This window comes from Chlorocebus sabaeus, chromosome 9, assembly GCF_047675955.1.
Source record: "Chlorocebus sabaeus isolate Y175 chromosome 9, mChlSab1.0.hap1, whole genome shotgun sequence".
NCBI lineage: Eukaryota > Metazoa > Chordata > Mammalia > Primates > Cercopithecidae > Chlorocebus > Chlorocebus sabaeus.
This window is the reverse complement of record NC_132912.1, coordinates 112,614,660-112,637,150: the sequence shown is the minus strand read 5'-3', so window position 1 is coordinate 112,637,150 and position 22,491 is coordinate 112,614,660. Positions and strand designations below refer to the sequence as shown.

The 22,491-nt window shown below is 44.8% G+C and overlaps 1 protein-coding gene across 9 annotated transcripts in view; it reads left to right on the top strand.

Moving 5' to 3' along the window:
- The window catches only part of XPNPEP1 (X-prolyl aminopeptidase 1), a 61,300-nt gene that overhangs the window by 15,710 nt on the left and 23,099 nt on the right, over positions 1 to 22,491 (top strand). For 6 of the 9 annotated variants that reach the window (XM_007964057.3, XM_038009547.2, XM_073019318.1 and 3 more), the window contains 5 exons: positions 1,079 to 1,203; positions 17,146 to 17,209; positions 18,407 to 18,511; positions 21,643 to 21,735; positions 22,046 to 22,189. In XM_007964057.3, the coding sequence (XP_007962248.2) occupies positions 1,079 to 1,203; positions 17,146 to 17,209; positions 18,407 to 18,511; positions 21,643 to 21,735; positions 22,046 to 22,189 (531 nt within the window). Of the gene's footprint in view, positions 1 to 1,078; positions 1,204 to 2,892; positions 3,034 to 13,132; positions 13,155 to 17,145; positions 17,210 to 18,406; positions 18,512 to 21,642; positions 21,736 to 22,045; positions 22,190 to 22,491 lie in introns of those variants that run through there. The other 3 variants (XM_073019321.1, XM_073019322.1, XM_073019323.1) reach the window with 3 other exon arrangements.

Genomic DNA, 22,491 nt, shown 5'->3' with positions numbered 1-22,491 from the left:
TAGTGGACGGAACTTTCTTCTCTAAATCTGTAGCTGGGTATTTAACAAAAGGTCTATAAAACAACTTCTTTTAAAGCAGTCAAATTTAAAAAGCAGAAAAATACAAGAAGACAATAGTCACTCCAAATTTACTCAAAGGTAACCACTCTTAACACTTGGGTGACTGTCCTTATAGAAACTTCTCTGCATATATACATACACAATTTTAAATAAGAACAATCTATATGTGGTTTTTTTTTTGTTATCTTTTTTTGTTGTTGTTGTTTGTTTTCTTTTGAGATGGAGTCTTAGTCTTTCGTCAGGCTGGAGTGCAGTGGTGTGGTCTCAGGTCACTGCAACCTCCGCCTCCCGAGTGCAAGCGATCCTGCCTCAGCCTCTGGAGTAGCTGGGACTACAGGCATGTGCCACCACACCTGGCTAATTTTTTATATTTTTGTAGAGATGGGGTTTCACCATATTGGCCAGGATGGTCTCGATCTCCTGACCTTGTGATCTGCCTGCTTTGGCCTCTCCTAAAGTGCTGGGATTACAGGTGTGAGCCACCTTACCTGGCCTGTCGTCTGTTTTTAATTACCCACAAGTGTTCTCTAGGTATCAAATATGTAATCAAATATGTAAGGCTATGTAATTCTTTTCTAGGTCTGTGTAATTTGTAATGAGTACACAGTATACTGTTGTGTGTATTATAGTTTATTTAACTATTAACTATAAAATCATACATTTCTCCTGTTTTTTCCTACTATAAACAAAGATAAACACCTAAATTTCTGTATACTTGTTTATCTCTTATTCATGAGTGAAATCCTAGGAGTGAAAGAGGTAACCAGTCAATTTGAAAATGGTTAGTAGCTAAACTTTTCTGGCCACAAACGGCTACTTGGAGGTAGTATTTAAGAACTGTGAACATTAGTGTTTCTGGCAGCTTTGGTCTCGGTCTGATGGTGGGGTGGTCAGTTTGAAGACCTAACTGAGAGTGGGTCAGAACGTGGAAGGCACTTCTCTCTGTGACTCACTTCGAACTGGACATTGAATTGCAGGGGGCAGGCTGGTTTTGAAATAAACTCTCCTGTTGTTGCAGACAGCAGAATGCCTCCAAAGGTGACTTCAGAGCTGCTTCGGCAGCTGAGACAAGCCATGAGGAACTCTGAGTATGTGACTGAACCGATCCAGGCCTACATCATCCCATCGGGAGACGCTCATCAGGTACCGCGTGGAAATGGGCTGTGATGGAACTCCTCAGCCTCTCCTTTCTTTTCAGTCTTTTTTTTGCCCAGCCCTAATGCATTTGTAGGATTCTAATTGTCAACCCATAACCAGGGCCACAACCAGGCCCTTCCAGGGCTTGCTATGGGGATCTGTGTCCAGTAGGTCTCACTGAATGTTTGTGGATTGGCCCTGGGTTCCTTGATTCCAGTGACTTAGCCATCTTTCAGTGAAGAATTAGTGGGCAAATTAAGGGACAGAAGTTCTGGAACTTTCTGTTGGTGGCATACTCCACATCTCCTCTGCCACACTCTATTCCTAGCAGAATTGTTTGCCCTGTCTTTCTTTTGCCCAATCCAGGAGAGTTGGAGAGGCAGAGACCTCATGTGATAGGGTTGTCGGGCAGTAGGGTAAAAGGATTCTAGGATCCACTGTGAGGTCATTGAGTGAGCAAGTGTTTGAGTGCTTACACTGTGGTTATAGTGCTGTAGGGTTCAAAGATGAACTTAAGGTTGAATGTCTGCTCTCACTGGGGTTATGGTTTAGTGAGATGAAATAATATAAGAGTGCTATTTTTCCACAGAATCATTTGTAAGTATAGTTTTCCCAGCCTTTGCTTGTGTATAAGGCCCTACCCATCTCAGGTATTAGACATGATACAGAGATGAGAATTGTTCCTGGTTTTAAGAAGCATACAGCTTAATAATGGAGTTTAGATGTACATGCACATACCTGTATTGTAAAATGTGGTAAGTGTGATCCAGAAAATCCGGACAGAAGGCTGTAGAAGTTTGAGGGTGAGAGGGGAAGATAATGAAGAGCTTCATGGCGCAGGGGAGGCATTTGAATTGGACCTTGAAGGATGGGTGGAGTTTGGGTAAATAGAGGGATGGGATGGAGGAGGAGGAAAGAGGTTCTAGGTAAAAGTATTAGTGGCAGCGAAGGCAAGAAACAGGGAAGCTTCGAGTGCTTTTCAGAAACAATGGGACAGGTTTCCTTGGCAAGAGACCAGGGAAGTAAAAAGCAGTAGTGGGAAATAAAACTGTTGTTACAGGATTCTTCAGTTGCAGGTTATAGAAACTGCCTTGAGATACCTTGATCAGTAAAAATGCTTTATAAGGATTCAAGGGCAGAGCCACCATATTGGCACAACACCAGATTGTGAATGGTGCTCTCAGAGTTATGCATGTCAGGGCCTCAGATAGGGTGTCTTGTGGAAGCTGAGGGCAAGAATGCAGCAGGCCCTCAAGAAGAACTGGGACGGGAGGGTTTTCAGGTCTTGCTGCATATCAGTTTCTTTTCTTCAGCCAACTGGGTGGGTCGTATAAACCTGACAACACCTACATTTATATCTTTTCCTCTCTTAGTTTCAAAATACCAGATTGAGCTAGAACTTTAATCCCCCAAATTCAAAGTCCAGGGTGAGAACTTGATTGGTATATGTAGCAACTTGGTTCTGTATGGTCCTGGTTACTCTGTGTGTGTGCACGTGCGCGTGTCTGTGTGTCTGTGTCTGTGTGTGTGTCTGTGTGATGTCAGACATGAGTAATGGGGGTCCACCAGTCCACCATAATGGAGGGGGTGGTAGATAAGGGTATTTCTGTAAGTTGAGCAAGATCCCAAAACATATCCATTCTGGCTGGCTGACTTCTTGCCTCTCCCCAGAGTTCCTAGTCTACATGGTTGTGACAATGTCAGGCCTGTGTTAACCTGGGGACCACTCAACCACAAGATTGGATCTCTGCCTGGAGACATGGATTTCCTAGAAGCCTTAGGGGCAAATGAAGGGCTTCAAATGAATAACCAAGGGGATCGATGTCTGAGACAACGGTATGAAGTTTAGGATACTTTGATGTTTAGAACAGTGTTCCCCAAACTGTGTTCTTCAGTATTCCTGTTGTGTCTTGTAAGATGCTCTACAAAAAATATATTTTTTAGTTGAGAAAATGAAATGAGCTGAACAGCGTTTTTTTATTGTGGTAAAAAATGTGTAATATGACATTTATTTTAATCATTTAAAAATGTACAATACTGTAGTGTTAACTACATGCACATTTTTTTTTTTTTTGAGACGGAGTCTCGCTCTGTTGCCCAGGCTGGAGTGCAGTGGCCAGATCTCAGCTCACTGCAAGCTCTGCCTCCCGGGTTTGCGCCATTCTCCTGCCTCAGCCTCCCGAGCAGCTGGGACTACAGGCGCCTGCCACCTCACCCGGCTAGTTTTTTGTATTTTTTAGTAGAGACGGGGTTTCACCGTGTTAGCCAGGATGGTCTCCATCTCCTGACCTCGTGATCCGCCCGCCTCGGCCTCCCAAAGTGCTGGGATTACAGGTTTGAGCCACCGCGCCCGGCCTGCATGCACATATTGTTGTGCAACAGATCTCTAGAACTTTTTCATCTTGCAAAACTGAAACTGTATATCGATTAAACAGCTCCTCCCAGTCTCTCTTCTCCCCTCCTGTCCCTGGCAACCACCATTCTACTTTCTCTTTCCAAGATTTTGCCGGGCCAGTCACGGTGGCTTACGCCTGTAATCCCAGCACTTTGGGAGGCCGAGGCAGGCGGATCATGAGGTCAGGAGTTGGAGACCAGCCTAATCAACATGGTGAAACCCTGTCTCTACTAAAAATACAAAAATTAGCCAGGTGTGCTGGCACGCGCCTGTAATCCCTCCGCTCAGGAGGCTGAGGCAGGAGAATTTGCTTGATCCTGAGAGGCGGAGGTTGCAGTGAGCCAGCCGAGATTGCGCCACTGTACTCCAGCCTGGGTGACAGAGCGAGATTCCGTCTCAAAAAAAGTTTGCCTACTTTAGATAACGCATGTAATTGGAATCATGCAGTATTTGTCTTTTTGTGACTGGCTTATTTCACTTAGCATAGTGCCCAAGGTTCATCCATGTTGTAATGTATGACAGGATTTCTTTCTTTTATAAGGCTGAATAATATTCCATTTTATTTAGAGACTTTTTTTTTTTTGACCTGTTCTGTGGATGGTCATTTCAGTTTTTTCCACCTCTTGGCTATTGTGAGCAATGTTGCAATGAACATGGGTTTGCAAATATCTTTTTAAGATCCTGTTTTCCATTCTTTTGGATATATGCCCACAAGTGAGATTGCCAGATCATATGATCCTTATATTTGTAATTTCTGGGGGAGCTTCCATACTGTTTTCCACAGCACCTGTACTATTTTGCATTCCCACCGATGGTGCACAGGGTTCCAGTTCTTCCACTTCCTCACCAACACTTGTTATTTTTTGTTTTGTTGTGAGGTGATGGCTCATTGTAGATTTGATTTGTATTACTAGTGTTGTTGAGTAGCTTTTCATATGCTTTTTGGTCCCATTTGTATATTTTGTTTGGAGAAAATGTTTATTCAAGTCCTTTGCTCCTGTGAGTTTCATAGCTGCAGGACTTCTCAGGGCCTTTAATATGCTGACGTGCACTCTGTACCTCTAAGGAGGGGATAAAGTATTCAACTTTTTTCGGACTTAAATGTCCATGGAATTTTCCTAGTTATTTCAGGGGTGGGGTGGGAGAATCTAGTGTTCCATGGAATACCTTTATATGTTGTTCTGTGATAGCACTTTTCATCCGATGATGGGTCTTGCATGTAGAGGTGGATGAAGGGAGAGGTCAAATTGAGAGGTATATTCAGGCACCAGCACACTGGCTGTTCAGCCTGGCAGAATATAGAAAAAGTAGAATATCAAGCTGGAAGCGGGGTGGTGGCATGTGAGGAGGCCATGAGGCTGGGTACATAACTGTTAAATTTAGTAGGCAGTGGGATGGTGAGGATAGACTTGGTGAGGTTTATCTGTGTTCTTTAGAATAGACAAATAAGATTGATCAACTTCAGGCTGGGTGTGGTGGCTCACGCCTGTAATCCAAGCATTTTGGAAGGCTGAGGCGGGCCAATCACCTGAGGTCAGGAGTTCGAAACCAGCCTGTCTCTGCCAAAAAATACAAAAATTAGCTGGGTGTGGTGGCTCATGCCTGTAGTCCTGACTTCTTGGGAGGCTGTGGTGGGAGAATCACTTGAACCTGGGAGTGGAGGTTGCAGTGAGCTGAGATCATGCCACTGCACTCCAGCCTAGGTGACAGCGCAAGATCCTGTCTCAAAAAACAAAAAAACAAAAAAAAAACAAAAAAAATTTGACCAACTTCATATGAAGCAAAGTATCATCTTGACCAAGGACTGGATGAGGAAGTAGGCTGGCCACTGTGATTTGGGCCTGAGTTATGGTAGGAGTCGTAGGTAGCAGAGGAGCTGGGCACTCCCCTGTTTAAGAAGGGCAGACCATTGCCTTGTCTTCAAGGAATTTTGTTTTTTCTTTGGGCCCCTCTGATGAGCTAGCTCTTCCTTGTTTCCTGTCAGTCCCAGGCCTCAGCCTTTGGATGTGGGCTTCATGTCACATGGATTCTCTGCTGGACTCACCAGTGGCATTTTTAATTTGCTGCCCTTCAAGCATTGGACAGTTGCCCTAGGCCAATTTGATTGCAGTCACCCTATTGGTGTTGAGCAGGTGGTTCCTGCAACTGGAGCACATTATGATTATGTAGCAGTTGGTTTGGGCAGTTCTGTAAGCCCTCTGGCACAGTTGTCTGAAATTGGGGCCCTCCTCTGAAAGGGTTCTCACAGGCTGTCGTGGAACCCCGGCTGAAGACTCCTTAATAGCTCTACTATTTGTGAATCTTCACCTCCAGGGGAGGCCTCAGTATACAGAAAGATTTGACTAGCTTATGTTACTTGAATTAAAAGTTGAAGGTTTCTGGTTAAGGGTGTGTTGGAAGCTTTGTAGTCTTTGTATTTCAGTTTCAGTTTTCTTTTGCCTGGAGTTAGGATATTATCTGTGTGTTTACTGGTAGGAGACACTGACATCTTGTAGCTAAGTCAAGTTCATCTTGATGTTCTTGGTTCTGGGTGCTGTTCCTTTTCCAGCTTTTTTTGTTTGTTTGGTCATCATAAAGCTGATTTTTGGATACCCTGACTGATACTTAAAAATGTTCTACCTTTGGCCGGGCGCGGTGGCTCAAGCCTGTAATCCCAGCACTTTGGGAGGCCGAGACGGGCGGATCACAAGGTCAGGAGATCGAGACCATCCTGGCTAACACGGTGAAACCCCGTCTCTACTAAAAATACAAAAAACTAGCCGGGCGAGGTGGCGGGCGCCTGTAGTCCCAGCTACTCGGGAGGCTGAGGCAGGAGAATGGCGTGAACCCGGGAGGCAGAGCTTGCAGTGAGCTGAGATCCGGCCACTGCACTCCAGCCTGGGCGACAGAGCAAGACTCCGTCTCAAAAAAAAAAAAAAAAAAAAATGTTCTACCTTTGACAGTAGGTGTGGCCTAATACACCCAAAGCAATTCCTTCTGGGAGTGGCAGTGAGGCCATCCAAGCCACAGGGTGTGTTCCAGGCTTTCTCTCAGCTCTTTATCTCCTGCTAATGATCCTGTGATATCAGAATTGGATGGCTTTTCCCTCCATGAGGAAACTGAGGCTTTAATCCCAGACAGATGTGTTTTCTAGCAACATCCTGAAAATACAAGATGTGTCAAACTTGCTCGGTGTTAGCTGTTGCTCTTATTGCAGAAGTCGCTGTTTAGACTTCACACTCTTACATTTTTTGCACTCTTGCTGTCCTTCCATCTTCATCACCCCTCTCCACTTTTTCTTTTATAATCTTCACTGTCATTTCTACTGCTGTAGCTTAGCTGTCTGTTTGCATGTTTTCTGACTGCTGCTCGGGGCTAGGTCCTGGGGCAAATGCAGAGGGCAGGTAGTTAGCATATAGGTAAGTGTATGAGCTCTAGAGCCTCTCTGGGTTCAGATGCCAGATTTGCCACTTACTAGTTGCTTGACATCAGGCAAGTTACATGAAATTCTGAAGTGTCAGTTAAACTTTCTGGGTCTCAGTTTTTGTATTCTCAAAAAGGAGATTGTGACAGTATGTACCGCATGGGCTATTGTTAAGATGAAATGAGTTCATACTGTAGATGTGAATGCTTGAAGCACTTGAATGCTTGCAGCTTCAATGCTTGATGTCACCTGAAAAGTTTCATCATATTAGCTGCAGCTATTATTGTTGTTATTACTGTTGTAGAGACGAATGAAATTCCCTTTGAAGATATTAAAGAATAGGTAAGCCACAGTCATAAATGCGAACACAAAAAGAAATTGGTGCATGTCATGTGAAAGGACCTCATTAGCACTGTCTGGTAGAAATCTGTGAGATACATATGTAATATTAAATGTTCTCATAGACACATTAAAGTAAAAGAGCAGTGAAATTAATTTTAATAGCATATTAATCCAACATATCCAAAATATTATTTTAGCACATCATCATTGTAAAAATTATTAAGAAGATACTTTACATTCCTTTTCATGCTGAAATTTCAAATATGGGAAGTATTTTACATTTCCAAAACTTTGCACTTTGAATGTGAAATTTTCATTGGAAATATTTGATCTGTGTTTAGATTTCATAAAACTAACAGTTGAAAAGGTGGACTCTGGCCGGGCACGGTGGCTCAAGCCTGTAATACCAGCACTTTGGGAGGCCGAGACGGGCGGATCACGAGGTCAGGAGATCGAGACCATCCTGGCTAACACGGTGAAACCCCGTCTCTACTAAAAAAAAAAAAAAATACAAAAAACTAGCCGGGCGAGGTGGTGGGCGCCTGTAGTCCCAGCTACTCGGGAGGCTGAGGCAGGAGAATGGTGTGAACCCGGGAGGCGGAGCTTGCAGCGAGCCGAGATCTGGCCACTGCACTCCAGCCTGGGCCACAGAGCGAGACTCCGTCTCAAAAAAAAAAAAAAAAAAAAAAAAAAAAAAAAAAAAAAAAGAAAAGGTGGACTCACACATACCCAAGTTTTTCTAAACCTACCTAAAAGTTTTCCAGTAACTGAATCTTGAATATCAATTTTTAAATTTGTATTTCAATTTATTAAAGTGAAATAAAATTAAGTGTTCTGTTTCTCAGTCACAACAGCCACATTTCAAGTGCTTAGACACATGTGGCTGGTGGCAACTGTAATGTAAGTTTACTTAAAGTGTGAACTGAATTCAAAGGTGACAGTATTTTAAGCTGGCAGGATCAAGGAAGTCTTCATGGAGGAAGTAGGATTTAAATCAGAATGTGAACGGGTAGAATTTGGATGCATGGAAAGAGGGAGAGAAGTACAAGAAATACCATGGATATCTTTTTATTTTATTTTTTATACTTTAAGTTCTAGGGTACATGAGCACAACATGCAGGTTTGTTACACATGTATACATGTACCATGTTGGTGTGCTGCACCCATTAACTTGTCGTTTACCTTAGGTATATCCCCTAATGCTATCCCTCCCCCATCCCCCAGTGTGTGATGTTCAGTGTGTGACAGACCCCAGTGTGTGATGTTCCTCACTCTGTCTCCAAGTTATCTGATTGTTCAGTTCCCACCTATGAGTGACAACATGCTGTGTTTGGTTTTCTGTCCTTGTGATAATTTGCTGAGAATGATGGTTTCCAGCTTCATCCATGTCCCTTCAAAGGACATGAACTCATCCTTTTTTATGGCAGCATAGAATTCCATGGTGTATATGTGCCATATTTTCTTAATCCAGTCTATCATTGATGGACATTTGGGTTGGTTCCAAGTCTTTGCTATTGTGAATAGTGCCACAACAAACATACGTGTGCCTGTGTCTTTCTAGCAGCATGATTTATAATCCTTTGGGTATATACCCAGTAATAGGATGGCTGGGTCAAATGGTAAGAAATACCATGGGTATCTATGGAATTAGGAGAACATGCATGACAATAAGCTTGAAGAAGAAAGGAAAACAGGGGCCTGATTAAGACCATCCATGAGTTACGCCTGACTGGTCATGGTTGTCCTTGACCACGAGAATCAGGATTTTAGAGTGACATGATCAGAAGGGGCAGTGTTTAGTATGGATTGGAGAAAGGAGACTCTGGGAATTGGGAAACCTGTTAGGCCTTGCAGGATCTCATAGTTGGGGTAAAGAGGGCCTGGACTTGGGTCCTGGGGTTAGGAGCAGAGAGGAGGGGTAGGATTTGGAGAAGTAGTAGAACCTGGATTCAATGTGGATTTTGCAGGCACGTGGCAGAGGGGATTGGGAAGGTTTGAAGCCTGAGAGTGTTTATGGTACCATCAACAGAAAGAAATGGGTTCCTTGTTTTAGTTCCTGTGGAGAAGAGAGACATAGTTGGGGTGACTCTGTTAAGTGGGACTCTGGATCCTTGCTGTGATTGTGAGAACAAGAAGGAAGGGCTGGCTTCATGTGTGACCTACCATAGTAGTCTCCTCAGTAATAGAGAGGCTGCTGTTCCCTGCGGCTCTTGTTCCTAATTGTTTCGTTTCAGGGTAGATTCTGGGTTGATGGAGTTTCTCCAACAGTTGGGGAGGGGAGGGTGTTGGAGAAGTGAAGGGGAATCTTGAATTCTGTCCTTTGTGTACTTTCCAAAACACAAATATACACACCCACACACTGTTCCCTGCTAGAGAGAAAACGTACCTCAAACGCATAATTACGCAAGGACTTGGCACTCCAGTGGTCTGCTTCTCTCTGTCCTCTGTAACTCTTAAGGGTTTCTTATTTTTAAACTCAGAACAAGGGTTGTGGTATTAGGGTTGTGGATTAATGAGCTTGGGCCCTGGGGGACTTTTTTAGCAAGGGATTGTCTGTTCTGTCTGGTACAGACATGGATGCTTTCATGTACCATCCTAGTCATACATTGGGATTTGTGGTCACCACTTGCCTCAAACCAGGAGAATCCTTGGTTGGAGTCATAGCTGTGCCAGCACTGCCTTTTAGAAATCCTGATTCCCCATTTTCCTCATCTGTAAGACCCCATATTATGTTGTTGGGCTTGGCTTAGTCAAAGGGTGATGTTTTGTCAGGGACTGACTCTGCCAATGTGAATTTTTGGCTTTGTTTATGGTTCCTCCTCCTGGAAGACGTGAATCAGATTTTCCTAAACTCTTTGGACCCTACTCCATTCTCCTGGAGTCAGCTTCCTGTTTTGTTTTGTATTTCATAAATAGGCTTTCTCTTGGGGTGGGGTTAGTGATTTTTATCCCACAGTGATTTTATCGGTTGTGTTAGAATAATGCTAGCTGTGGTAACATATCTCGAAGTTTCAGTGGCCTAGTATTGTAAAGGCTTATTTCTTATTTCATGTAGCAGTATAGAGTAGCAGTATAGGGTGGGTGTTCCTGGTTGGTGGGGGACTTCCCTCTACCTTGAGGGAAAGTGATTCAGGGATCCAGGCTCTTTCCATCCCATAGTGCCATCATTTTAGCTGGTGGAAGGGGAAAGAGAAAGAGTATGGACAGGGCACACTCATTTGTAAGAGCCCTGACCCAGGCATCACCTCTTACCCATATTTCATTGGTAAGAGTCAGTCATGTGACCTCACCTCAATGTAAGGAGGCGTGGGAATGAAGGCCTGGCTGGGCAGCTACTTTCCAGTGACTCTTCTACACTAAGGAAGGAGCACGAATCTTTGGACAGCTATCAGTTTTTCCCACATACCCTGACTTGGTTTCATTTAGGAGAGAAAAAAATGCCAAAAACTTATATTTGGAAACAAGGAGTCTGCATCACCATTCACAGTCTAACCTTTGGTACTTCCTGTGGACCGATGGCCCTTTATTCATTCAGTTTCATTTTTCTTGAGAACCTTGTATGTTTGAGGCACAGTGCCAGGCTCATGGCTGATGGGAGAATAGGGTCAGGGAGGGGGAAAGATGTCACCCTAATGTGGACTCTAGTAACTTTAGTCGTGCTTATCTTGGCAGTCAGCTGTCAGCTTTACTTGGCAAGTTCCATCTGCATGTGACCAGCCATATTGATCCCTCTTCTTAAAAACCAGCTCTGGTCATGTCACCACCCTCTCTTCAACTTTTAGTGTCTCTCTAGAACTTGCAGGATAAAGTTCAAGCCTCTTAGTGCGATGTTTGAGGTCTTTGACTATTTGTCTTCAGACGGCCTTTACAGAAATCTCTGCAGCTACTCCCTTGAACTTCTTGCCCCTGCCATTAGGCTAATTGGCTATCTGCCTCATGACAGACCTCTCGCCTCTTGCCTCTTGCTTCTCAGCCTTGTCACACCTTTCCCTCTCTCTGGACTGTTTTCCTGCTGTCTTCATCTGTCCTTGGTGGCCCAGTCAAACCTCTGAGCTTGGCCTGATGGATCTAAGGCACATCTGAGCATCCTTTAAACTGTAGCAAATACCACACTGCATATTCAGCATAGTTTATATGGCTGTTTATTAACATTAACATTATGTTAATGTTTCATGGAGTATCTGTCTAAAATTGCTGATTGTCTACTTCGAGAAGATAGTTTCTTACGTTTGCTGTAGAGTAAAGCTTGGTGCAGTACATAGCAATAAGTGCTGCAGTTCATCAGATGTTCGGCATGCACTAATTGCTTTATGTCACACCTCAACCCTTCAAGGTGGGCATTATTTTCATCCCCATTTTACAGATGAGGAAGTTGAGCCCCAGGTTCACCCAGCTAGTAAGTGGGGAACCAGGCTTGAACAGAATTCTAACTGCTGGTTGTAGGAGATGTCTATTATGTGGCTGATGAAGGTAGAGGTAAGTGCAGCATATACCTAGTATTCCTTGTTCCCTCAGAATTTATAATCCAGTTGTGGGACTTGATGTGTACAACTTCTCTACAAAATTAGAAGAGGTTGCTTGGCAGCTTACAAGGGTATGGGCTTTCGAAAGTCAGACCTGAGGCTGGGTACAGTGGCTCATGCCCGTAATCCCAGCACTTTGGGAAGTCGAGGTGGGTGGATCACGTGAAGTCAGGTGTTCGAGACCAGCCTGACCAACATGGCAACACCCTGTCTCTACTAAAAATACCAAAATTAGCTGGATGTAGTGGCGGGCGCCCGTAATCCCAGCTACTTGGGAGGCTGAGGCACGAGAATCGTGTGAACCTAGGAGGTGGAAGTTGTAGTGAGCCCAGATTGTGCCACTGCACTTCAGCCCGGGCGACAAAGCAAGACTCCATCTTTTTTTTTTTTTTTTTTTTTTGAGACGGAGTCTCACTCTGTCGCCCAGGCTGGAGTACAGTAGCCGGATCTCAGCTCACTGCAAGCTCCGCCTCCCGGGTTCACGCCATTCTCCTGCCTCAGCCTCCCGAGTAGCTGGGACTACAGGTGCCCGCCACCTCACCCGGCTAGTTTTTTGTATTTTTTAGTAGAGACGGGGTTTCACTGTGTTAGCCAGGATGGTCTCCATCTCCTGACCTCGTGATCCGCCCGTCTCGGCCTCCCAAAGTGCTGGGATTACAGGCTTGAGCCACCGCGTCTATCTTTTTTTTTTTTTAAAAAAAAGTCAGACCTGAGTTCAGATTTTACTGTGGTGTTACCTTGGGGAAGTTAGTTATTTCTCTAAGCTTCATTTTTTTCATCTGTAGATTGGCGAGGGAGGATACCTTCCAGAACTGCTATGAGGATTAGAATGAGGGAAATGAATACAGTTATTGACTAGTAGGTGTTGAGACAATAATAAACAATACAGACTAAATAATCTTAGCTAACATTATTTGTCAACATTACCCAAGGTAGGGTATGGATAAGTGCCAACATGGATGGTCCTATAAAATTCAGAGATGTGGGAGCCTCTGAAAGCTGAAGTGGGTCAGTCAGCTTCATGGAAGAGGGGGCACATGAACCAGATTTTTGAGAAATGACTAGCTTTTTTTTTTTTTTTTTGTAGTTTACAGATGCTTTATTTGGCTATGTATTGTTTATATTGTTGGAATTAGATGCCAACGTTTAAAAATTGGGTAATTTCTCATGAACCCATATTTCTAGCTTCTTCTGAAATATTGAAGACTGGCAACACATGGCCTGCATTTCAGAAATCAGAGCTGAGTAGGAGCTGCTGTCTTTAGAAAAGACATCCTTTGTCCTGTACCCTGAGGTATTTGAGTTTGAAACCCCATTTATAATCCCTTACGATCTTTTCTCCGTTAGATAATGTGTTAGTTTCCTATCACTGCTATAACAAATTACCACAGTGACTTAAAACGAATTTATTCTCTTATGGTTCTGGAGGTCTGAAGTCTGAAATGGGTGAGCAGGGCTATGTTACTTCTGCAGGCTCCAGGGAGAGTCCATTTCCTTGGCTCTTCCAGTTTCTAGAGGCCACCTGCATTCCTTGGCTAATGGTCCCTTCCTCCATCTTCATAGAGATGGTTGAGGTTTTAACTGGATGTAGGGAAAAGCTTCATGTCTCCTTCTGCTTGTTCATTTGTAATACAAATGTGGATTGAGGATCTACTGTGTGTCACCTGTGCTGAGTGCAGGAACAGTGACAAGACAGATACCCTGATCTCATGGAACTTACATGCTTGAGGGTAAGATAGGGGTTGAGGAACAAGACAATAAAAATGTAAAAAGTTCATTAAGAAGAGAAACATTGCCCAGCATGGTGGCTTATGCCTGTAATCCTAGCACTTTGGGAGACTGAGGCAGGCTGATCACTTGAGCCCAGAAGTTCGAGACCAGCCTGCCAATGTGGTAAAACCCCATTTCTACAAAAAAAAAAAAAAAAAAAAAAAAAGGGTGTGTGCCTGCTGTAGTCCCAGCTAGTCAGAAGATTGAGGTGGGAGGATTGCTTGAACCTGACAGGTCAAGGATATAATAAACCATAATTGTGTCACCACACTCCAGCTAGGATAACAGAAGGAGATCCTATCTCCCCCACGCCCCCCCCCCCCCTCCCCCGCCAAAAAAAGGCAAATATCTAGAGTATGTGTGAGCTATACAGAGACTTAAAAGTGGCCGGGTGGCTATTATAGCTGGGTAGTACAGGAAGGTCTTTCTGTAGAGGTGACATGTGATCTCAAGTATAATGATGAGAAGGACCTAGCCATGCCGTGATCAGAAAGACTTTTATAGGCACAAGGAAGCGCGTGTGCCAAGGCCCTGAGGCAGGAATGAGCTCAGGATATGCAAAGAGCAGAAAGGAGGTGGGTGTGGCTAGAGCATGGTGAATGGGAGCAGAGCTGCAAGAGGACTGGCAAAGTCAGAGTACCTTGACTGGGCCAGAGTTTGGATTTTATCTTAAATATTATAGGAAGCCATTGGAGGGTTTTAAGGAGGTTGCTAACATGATCTTAGATATTTGGAAACGCTCACTCTGAGTGTATGTGCAGAGTGGATTGTAGGAGCGGTAGTCCAGGTAGAGATGATGGAGGCTTGGACTGAGTGCTGCTATTAGAAATGGAGAGAAGTGGGTGGTTTTGAGAAAAACCCAGCAGCTGTGCTTCTTTGTTCCTTTTTCCTAGCATGCTACAGCTTTGGTTTATTTTAGGCCCTATGCTGTGCTCTGAGGAGACCGCCCCTGGGCGTTGCCAGCTTCATGCCTGGGAGGAGGAGAGTGACAGTCCTGGGCACAGTGCTTGTCTGGCTTCTGCATAGCCTGTCAGTGTGGAGGTGACGCTGTGGCCAGCCTTGCTCAGCGATGTCTTTCTGGAATGTTGACCACTTAGGTCATGTCTGGACATTCTTACCCCAGACCTTGTCTCCATCCCAAACTAAACATGTCCATTTGCTGTTAATTCCACCTCCCTTTGGAGGAACTCTTTCCTTGCCTTTGCTGATGGAGAAGTCTAGCTAAACCCTGCGGATCTTGCATCTCGCCCAATCTTGCCCAGAAAGGGATGCGGCATCCCTAGAGTACTGTGTCCCTGAGTGGAAGAGTTCACCTGGGCTCAGCCCTGCACTGCGTTCTCTACCAGCCTTTGCCAGTATCTTCACCCTGTGTCACGGGTTGAAGAGCCCCAAGCCCGTGGAGTCATGTTGTTGGTGGAGAGTGCCCTCACTGTGTATTCCCCATTGTGTGCAGTGATTTTTAGCACAAGAGTTATTTTTAACTTAGTTTTCCCAGCCCCTTAGATGCCTTCTCACTGTTTAGGAAGAAGAGATTAATAATATCTCTTCCATTGCATATGTGCAGCACTTTCCGGTTTCTAGTGAGTTTTCAAAGACATTAACTTACTGTTTCTCACAAGAGTCCCAGGAGATGTGTGGGCCACCCTTCCCCCCCATTGTTACTTTTTAATAAAAAGTAATCACACAGTGATTACTGGGTTAATAAACACACGAGGATTCTGCAGTTCTAAACGATGCTGGTGGCCATTTCTTTCTATTTCCTTAGTGCTGTTGGCTGAATGTTCCTTTATGCTGTAGGAATAAAACGTGCTTGCTGTTGCATTTAGCGATCTGAAATGACCTGTCTTAGGGATGAGGAAATGAGGCTGAGAGCTGCCAGGACTTGTTGCAGACTATGCAGCTGGGCCTGGGCTAGAGGGCAGGTGGCCCAGAGCTGCTTTATCCTGCCATTGTGGTTCTCTATGCTGGCCCTTCTGGTATCTCCCTGGAGGCTGGTTTGAGACTGTGATTGCTGGTGCCTTGGTGAAAGAGGCAGTTATTTTTATTTTTTTTATTTTTTGAGACAGTGTCTCACTCTGTTGCCTAGGCTGGAATACAGTGGCGCAATCACGCCTCACTATGCAGCCTCAACCTCCTGGGCTCAGATTATCCTCCCACCTCAGCCTCCTGAATAGCTGGCACTACAGGCACGTGCCACCGGGCCTGGCTAAGTTTTGTATTTTTTGTAGAGATGAGGTTTCACCATGCTCTCAGGCTGGTCTCGAGTTCCTGAGCTTGAGCAGTCCTCCCACCTCAGCCACCCAAAGTGCCAGGATTACAGGCATGAGCCACTGTGCCCGGCTGAAAGGGGTAATTCTTAACCATACTGCAGGAAAGGAACATGAGGGCCTTTTCCCCCTACATCACGTTGACTGTCCTAAAAATGCCTTGGGTCTGGCCAGCAGCCCCATTCCCCACCCTGAACGTTCTTAACCTTACCCCAGATCCTTTGGCTTTCGAGAATCCTGATAACTGCAGAAGGAGCAGCAGCTCTGTACTCAGGCAGGCGTGGCTTTGGATCCTGGCCTACCATTAACTTGTCAGTGGGCAGGTTACTTAAAGATTCTCTCTTTGAACCTCAGTTTTCTCATTTGCTATTGGTCTTATCCTAGAGAGTGATGAGCGTGAGAGATAAAGTGTCATGCATTGGCAGCCTGGCATAGGGCTTCAGAGTCCAGACTCTGGAGTTGACTGCCTGGGTTCAAATCCTGCCTCTGCTACTTAATTAGCTGTGTGATTTCGGGCAAGTTACTTAAACTCTCTGTGCCTCACTGGCTATTACCAGAAGTTGCACTTTGACTTGTACCCTTTGCCTAGGCATAAGAATTTCTTACTTTCTTCACTCCCTAACCCCCTTACATACAGAGGCAAGGGGATTATCAGCCGAGAAGACCTTGGTTTTGGACATGACATTTTATTTTGCGGAAGCCTCCTGGATTGGATGAAGCATTTCCGCTCACTCCCTAACAGGAAGGGATGGGGTCTGCATGGGAGAGATTGGTGATGCTACCTCAGAGGAGGACCCAAACAGGAAGTTTGGAAACAAGTCAGTATCTACAGAAATTTAAGTTAGGGAATTATTGGTGCTTAACACAGAAATTCAGCCTTACTCTTCAGAAAAATAGCAGATGCCTAAATGTCAGTGGCAAGGAGGGGAGAAGGCTCTTGGTTTAATTTTTGAGTAAGATCTCAGTGAAGAAAGAGCAGTTTTTATCTGTTTCTCCTGATGTGCTTTTGTTCTCCTAGTGAGGAAATAGAGGCTAAAGGGAACAGCTCTCTCTGCCCTTAATTAATTAGAGTCTTCTGCAGTGTGTGCTCATCTGTTGTTTTCAGCTAGACTATTGGCTCCTTGAGGGTGGGTGCCAAGGATTCCCCAGTCTTCGTAGTCCCCGCTGTGCCTAGCACAAGGCTAAGCAAGCAGAACAGTCTGCTCATGAGTGATCGAGGCCCACTTTGTTGTCATCTTTGTTTTCCAGAGTGAGTATATTGCTCCGTGTGACTGTCGGCGGGCTTTTGTCTCTGGATTCGATGGCTCTGCGGGTGAGTCACTGCATTTTCTCTGTTCTTGCTGCACCTTTGTTCGCCTCCTAAAAATAACTGAACCGAGTTTCAGCCTGTGATATAGAAGCAAAAAGAAAATGCAAACCAGATGCTCCACATTGACTCTCTGCAGAAAGGTGTGGGTTCCCAGCCTTTCCCGGCTCCCCAAGGTCGCCTTGCAGTAACCCTTTTTATTCCTCTTTGTACCTTTGCTTTCAAAGTTTTAACAATTCTTATTTTTAAAAAGTTTTTGAACTTTTTATTGAATATAACATACATATAAAAGTTCTATCAATTAAACTGACTATACCTGTGTTACTAGCGTCCCAAATAAGAAATGAGACTGTAATTTCGTTTCAGACCCTCCTCTCTTAGCTTATTGGTCCCAAGTAATTCTCCCAAGTGCTTGGCTTTTGGTTTCTCTGTTTTCACTCTTGGCTTAAATAACACAGGTTAATGTTAAGCTGCATTGGTGTTCCTCAAAACCATTATGCCTTTGAGTTTTAGGGTGGACTCCCCACTTCAGATTTGTCTCTAAAGCAAGCTGGACAAGGTGGGAGCTCCCCTCCCCTCACGGTTATTAGCACGCTGCTTCCTTTGGCGTAAGTGCTTGTGTTGGTTGGCACATTAGGATTGACTTTGGCTGACACCTCTGCCAAAAGCCCCAAGTTCTGCCAGGTCTGTGGGAACGGAGGGTGGATAGAGGTAGGAGGCATAAGCTTCCTGCTAGTGACCACAGCAGGAACACTCATAGGGCCCATTTGGTCTTTCTCCAGGAAAGGTGAAACAGCTCTTCTGGGGTGTCTAGTGGAGCAGAGGAGTAGCTATGATTGCTGAGCAGGAACCATCTCTCCCTGTGTCTTGATTATACGAGACCACTTTGGCCATACATCTACAGTTCTCCATTCTCTGTTTTTGACTTGTACTGCGCAAGTGCAGTCTTTTTTGTACAGGGACCAGTGCCAGGCAGCTTGGGTCCCAGGACTGTTCTTTCAGAGCTTGACACACAGCTTGTTCTCAGTGGTGTGGTCTTCTCTTGCCCAGAGGTTTCTTTGGAGTTAAGGACCCATCTCCCCAACTAGGAGGAGCTGGTGCCTCTTACTGCTCTCACCTGCCTGCTGTCATTTTGTGCAGCTTCTGGGCAGTTGTTAGAAACCTTTCTTCTTCTTCTTTTTTTTTTTTTCTCCCCTACTTCAGGCACAGCCATCATCACAGAAGAGCATGCGGCCATGTGGACCGACGGGCGCTATTTTCTCCAGGCTGCCAAGCAAATGGACAGCAACTGGACACTCATGAAGATGGGTGGGTACAGGCATGGCTAGCCTAAACTTAATTGGCCTGGTCTTGGCAGGGATCCTAGAAGTCCTCAGGACTCCTGGATCGTACTCCTTTTGTGCAGTCATGGACCTTTTTGAGAATCCAGGGGAAACTGAGGGGAAAAAAATGGCATGCTTATACATACATAACAATGTACATTCAATTTTGGAGGACGCTGGTTCAGGATACTCATTTTATTGAGGGGAAACTGAGGGCTAGAGAGGACAGTTGATTTGCTGCAGATCACATTGCTGTGCATTTCACTTCGGTACTGGGGGCCTTCTACTATTTGCTGCCTCATGATTCAGAGTGAGATAAAGGCAAGGAGTCATTGGCAACAGGAGCCAGAAAGTTTTCCCCCGAGGCTCTCTCTGAGGATCTTGGATTTGCTTCTGGCAGCTTAGCTCTGGAGAAGAGCAGCATGCAGAACAAGCGAATGGGTCTGGAACTTTCTTGGGCTAGTCGCTTCACTTGCAGTGCTTTAGTTTCCTCATCTGTAAAATGGATTAATCACAGTAAGTAAATAACATATAAAGTGGTGAGAATTAAAGCAATACTATGTGGAAAGTGTATAGATCAATATTTATTGAATAATGTGTGTATGTATTCTGTTTTCATTTAATTTACTGCTGTGTGTATTTTCCTGTCATTAAAATAGTCTTTAGAAATACGGTTTTAGGGACTGTACAAAGTCTTTGCTTCCTGAATTTTGAACTTGGGGAACAGAAGAGAAGGAAGGGCCAAGTGAGAAAGAGAAGATGAAACAAAATACCTGATGCTTCTTGTTTGTTGTAGGAAATAATGAGGAAAGGAAATAGTCCCCAGACTCACAGCAGGGAACAGAGGATTAGACCATGACCCTGAGATCCAGGCAGCCAGCTGACTGAGGGGTGTGTGCACTCAGGTGTACGCCACACACCCTCCACACACACACACACACACACACACACGTTCTTTGTCTTTGGGAAGAACAAGGAACATTTTTGTCCTGGCATTGGATTAAGTTTCTATTTCTCAAAAATCATTTCATAAATATAAAAACACCAAAGCTACAGATTGTTGCCTGTGCTGCATTTGATTTCTCCTTCCCCTTCTCTCTGTCTGTCTCTCTCTCTCTCTCTCTCTCTCACACACACACACACACACACACATACACACACACACGCAGGCAGGCATTTGAGACTGGCTGTTATAAATGGACAGGCTAGTGGTCTTTAAATTTTTTTGTTTGCGTGCTTCTGTTAATGGGAGTCAAGTACCCACAACATGTATGTATGTTTATATGTTATTTATATGTGCTAGTGTTCCTCTATATTCCAAATATCAAAAACTAACTTTGTAATTGCTTTATAAAAAATAAATACAAATAGAAGCTCTGATACTTACTTCTTGCACCCACTAGAACATTGTGTCCCCCCCTGGGGAGCAGGCATCTCTCTTTGGGGCCCACAGATTCCATCTGTTAGGTCTGTTAGTATTTTGGGGGTCAGAATGTTAGAGGTGTGAACACTGCCTACCTGTTCCTTAATGTAGGTATGTGGCAGCACGGGGTGGCAGAGGGAGTGAATCCTCCTGTCTTCCAGGCTCCTCCCTAGTTTCCTCAGTCAAGTGTGTAGGGAGATTCTGGTGGGTTTGGTTGGCCAGTGAGTGATTCATCCCTGGGGTTTTGCCGAAGATCTGTCTGCTAGGAAATGACATGGCTTCATCCTATGAAAGCTATACTATATAGTGTACTAGGGCATTCAGAGAAACTGTGTTAATAAGTGGCTTGTTCAGTGGTTTGAAAAAACATAGGAAAGAATCAAATAGCAGAATGAAACTCAATGTCAGCTTCTAGGCATTTTTTTGGAGTTGGGATTCATGAGCTTCTTTCTTTATAAACCTTTGCACTTCCCTTGTGTGGTTATGTGGTTATATCAGTAGTCAGTAGAGAAAAATAGTAAAGTTTCTACTGTTTTAGAATATGTGAACTTTTACTCTAAATATATGTTTATTAAGATGTTAATTATTTGGCCAAAATCTGATTGGTTAAAAAAAGTATACATCTCAAAGATAACTGGCTAGATATGGAAGATGTTGGCTTAGATTAAAGGAAAACTGGACTATAGAAGTAATTTTAGTTCCATTCTGGAGGCTGATATGGTGTCCTATGACTAACGTCTTAGAAACAGAAAGGGCTGTCTCATCCTGGAAGTTGGGGAACCCAGAGGCCTATGTTAAAGACAACAGGACGGCCAGCACTTTGGGACGCTGAGGCGGGAGGATCACTTGAGGCCGGGAGTTCAAGACCAGCCTGGCTAACATGGTGAAACCCCATCTTTACTAAGAATACAAAATTCCTTGGATGTGGTAGCATGAGTCTGTAATCCCAGCTACTTGGGAGGCTGAGGCAGGAGAATCGCTTGAACCCAGGAGGGGGAGGTTGCAGCGAGCCGAGATGGTGCCACTGCACTCCAGCCTGCGTAACAGAGTGAGACCGTGTCTTCAAAAGTAAATAAATAAATAAATAACGACAGCAGGATGGGTGCCTGTGTGCCTCTCCTATAAGCTTTGGAAAGATCTCTTTGCTGCCGAGACTTGTGCTTAGCCCTCTATGCAGGGGCTGGTTATGGGGCAGGGGCCTTCTCTTGGCCACCCTGCCCTTGCAGATGAGTGGCGGGCACTGGGAGCGTGTTATCACCTTACCTGGTGTGTGATATGTGGGAGGCTCCCAGTTCCCAGACTTCACCAAATCACTGCCCACATTCTCATCAAGTGACCGGTAGTGGGGAAGTGACTGAACTGAGGAGATTATCTTTGTGGTGACACCATGTGCCTACGTGGCAGTGATCCCCAGGATATTTTTATAAGGAGTCAAGTGAAAAATCGTACTTTTTTCCCTTCTGTCTCACCCTTGTCTTATGCTTTTCATACACACAAACTTACACTTCTCCCTCTTTCTATCACCTTCCAGGATTAAGGGAGGTTCAAAGATTTTCTAAGTCCTATCAATCCACTTTAAAGAAGCTGCTTAATAAAGACCCTGCTATCATGATGCTAGAGAATTGTATCCTTCTGGTGGGATAATAAGCGCGGACCCACTGGGAATTGTTTCTTATCAGTTCTTCTCCGCGTAGGTCTGAAGGATACACCAACTCAGGAAGACTGGCTGGTGAGTGTGCTTCCTGAAGGATCCAGGGTTGGTGTGGACCCCTTAATCATTCCTACAGGTAAGTGAGCTTGGTTCTTTTCTGCTTGGGTAAGGAAGTGGCTTTTAGACTCTCCTCCATCCTCTTGGTTTGCTTGTGGGGTGTGGAGCATTGAGGGGCTCAGCATGACTGATTTTATAGTAGAGGTCAAGGTGAGGAGAAGAGTTCCACTGTTGGTGAAGATGTGCTTTTACAGTTCTTCATCCTGCACACCCAGCTCTGGGCCACGGCAGGACCACCTTACCGAAGGTTCCGGATTTTCAAGGCCCTGCTGCCTGCCCTGCTGCAATGGGTGTTCGGCTCATGGCTGGGCCACAATGTGTCTCCTCAGATTATTGGAAGAAAATGGCCAAGGTTCTGAGAAGTGCCGGCCACCACCTCATTCCCGTCAAGGAGAACCTCGTTGACAAAATCTGGACAGACCGTCCTGAGCGCCCTTGCAAGCCTCTCCTCACACTGGGCCTGGATTACACAGGTCAGAATCACGGTTCCACCCAGCAGGGCCCCCATCATTGTCCCCCTACCTCTTGCTGTTGTCTCCAACCTCTTCCTCCGAATCCAAGTTGAGTTTGAGCTGACGGGAGGATTTTGCCCTCCTCTGCTCCAGTGGGATATTTGAAGAAGCAGGAGCTTTATTTGTTTCCACTGTTGCCACCTACTTGCCACTTAGTTTGGCTTTGGTTATTTTTGCAAAGCTCGTTTGGGTGACTTTTTGGGTGCTGCTGAAAGGACTGAGTTTTTTTTTTTTTTACCACTCAGCTGCTAACTGCCACTCGA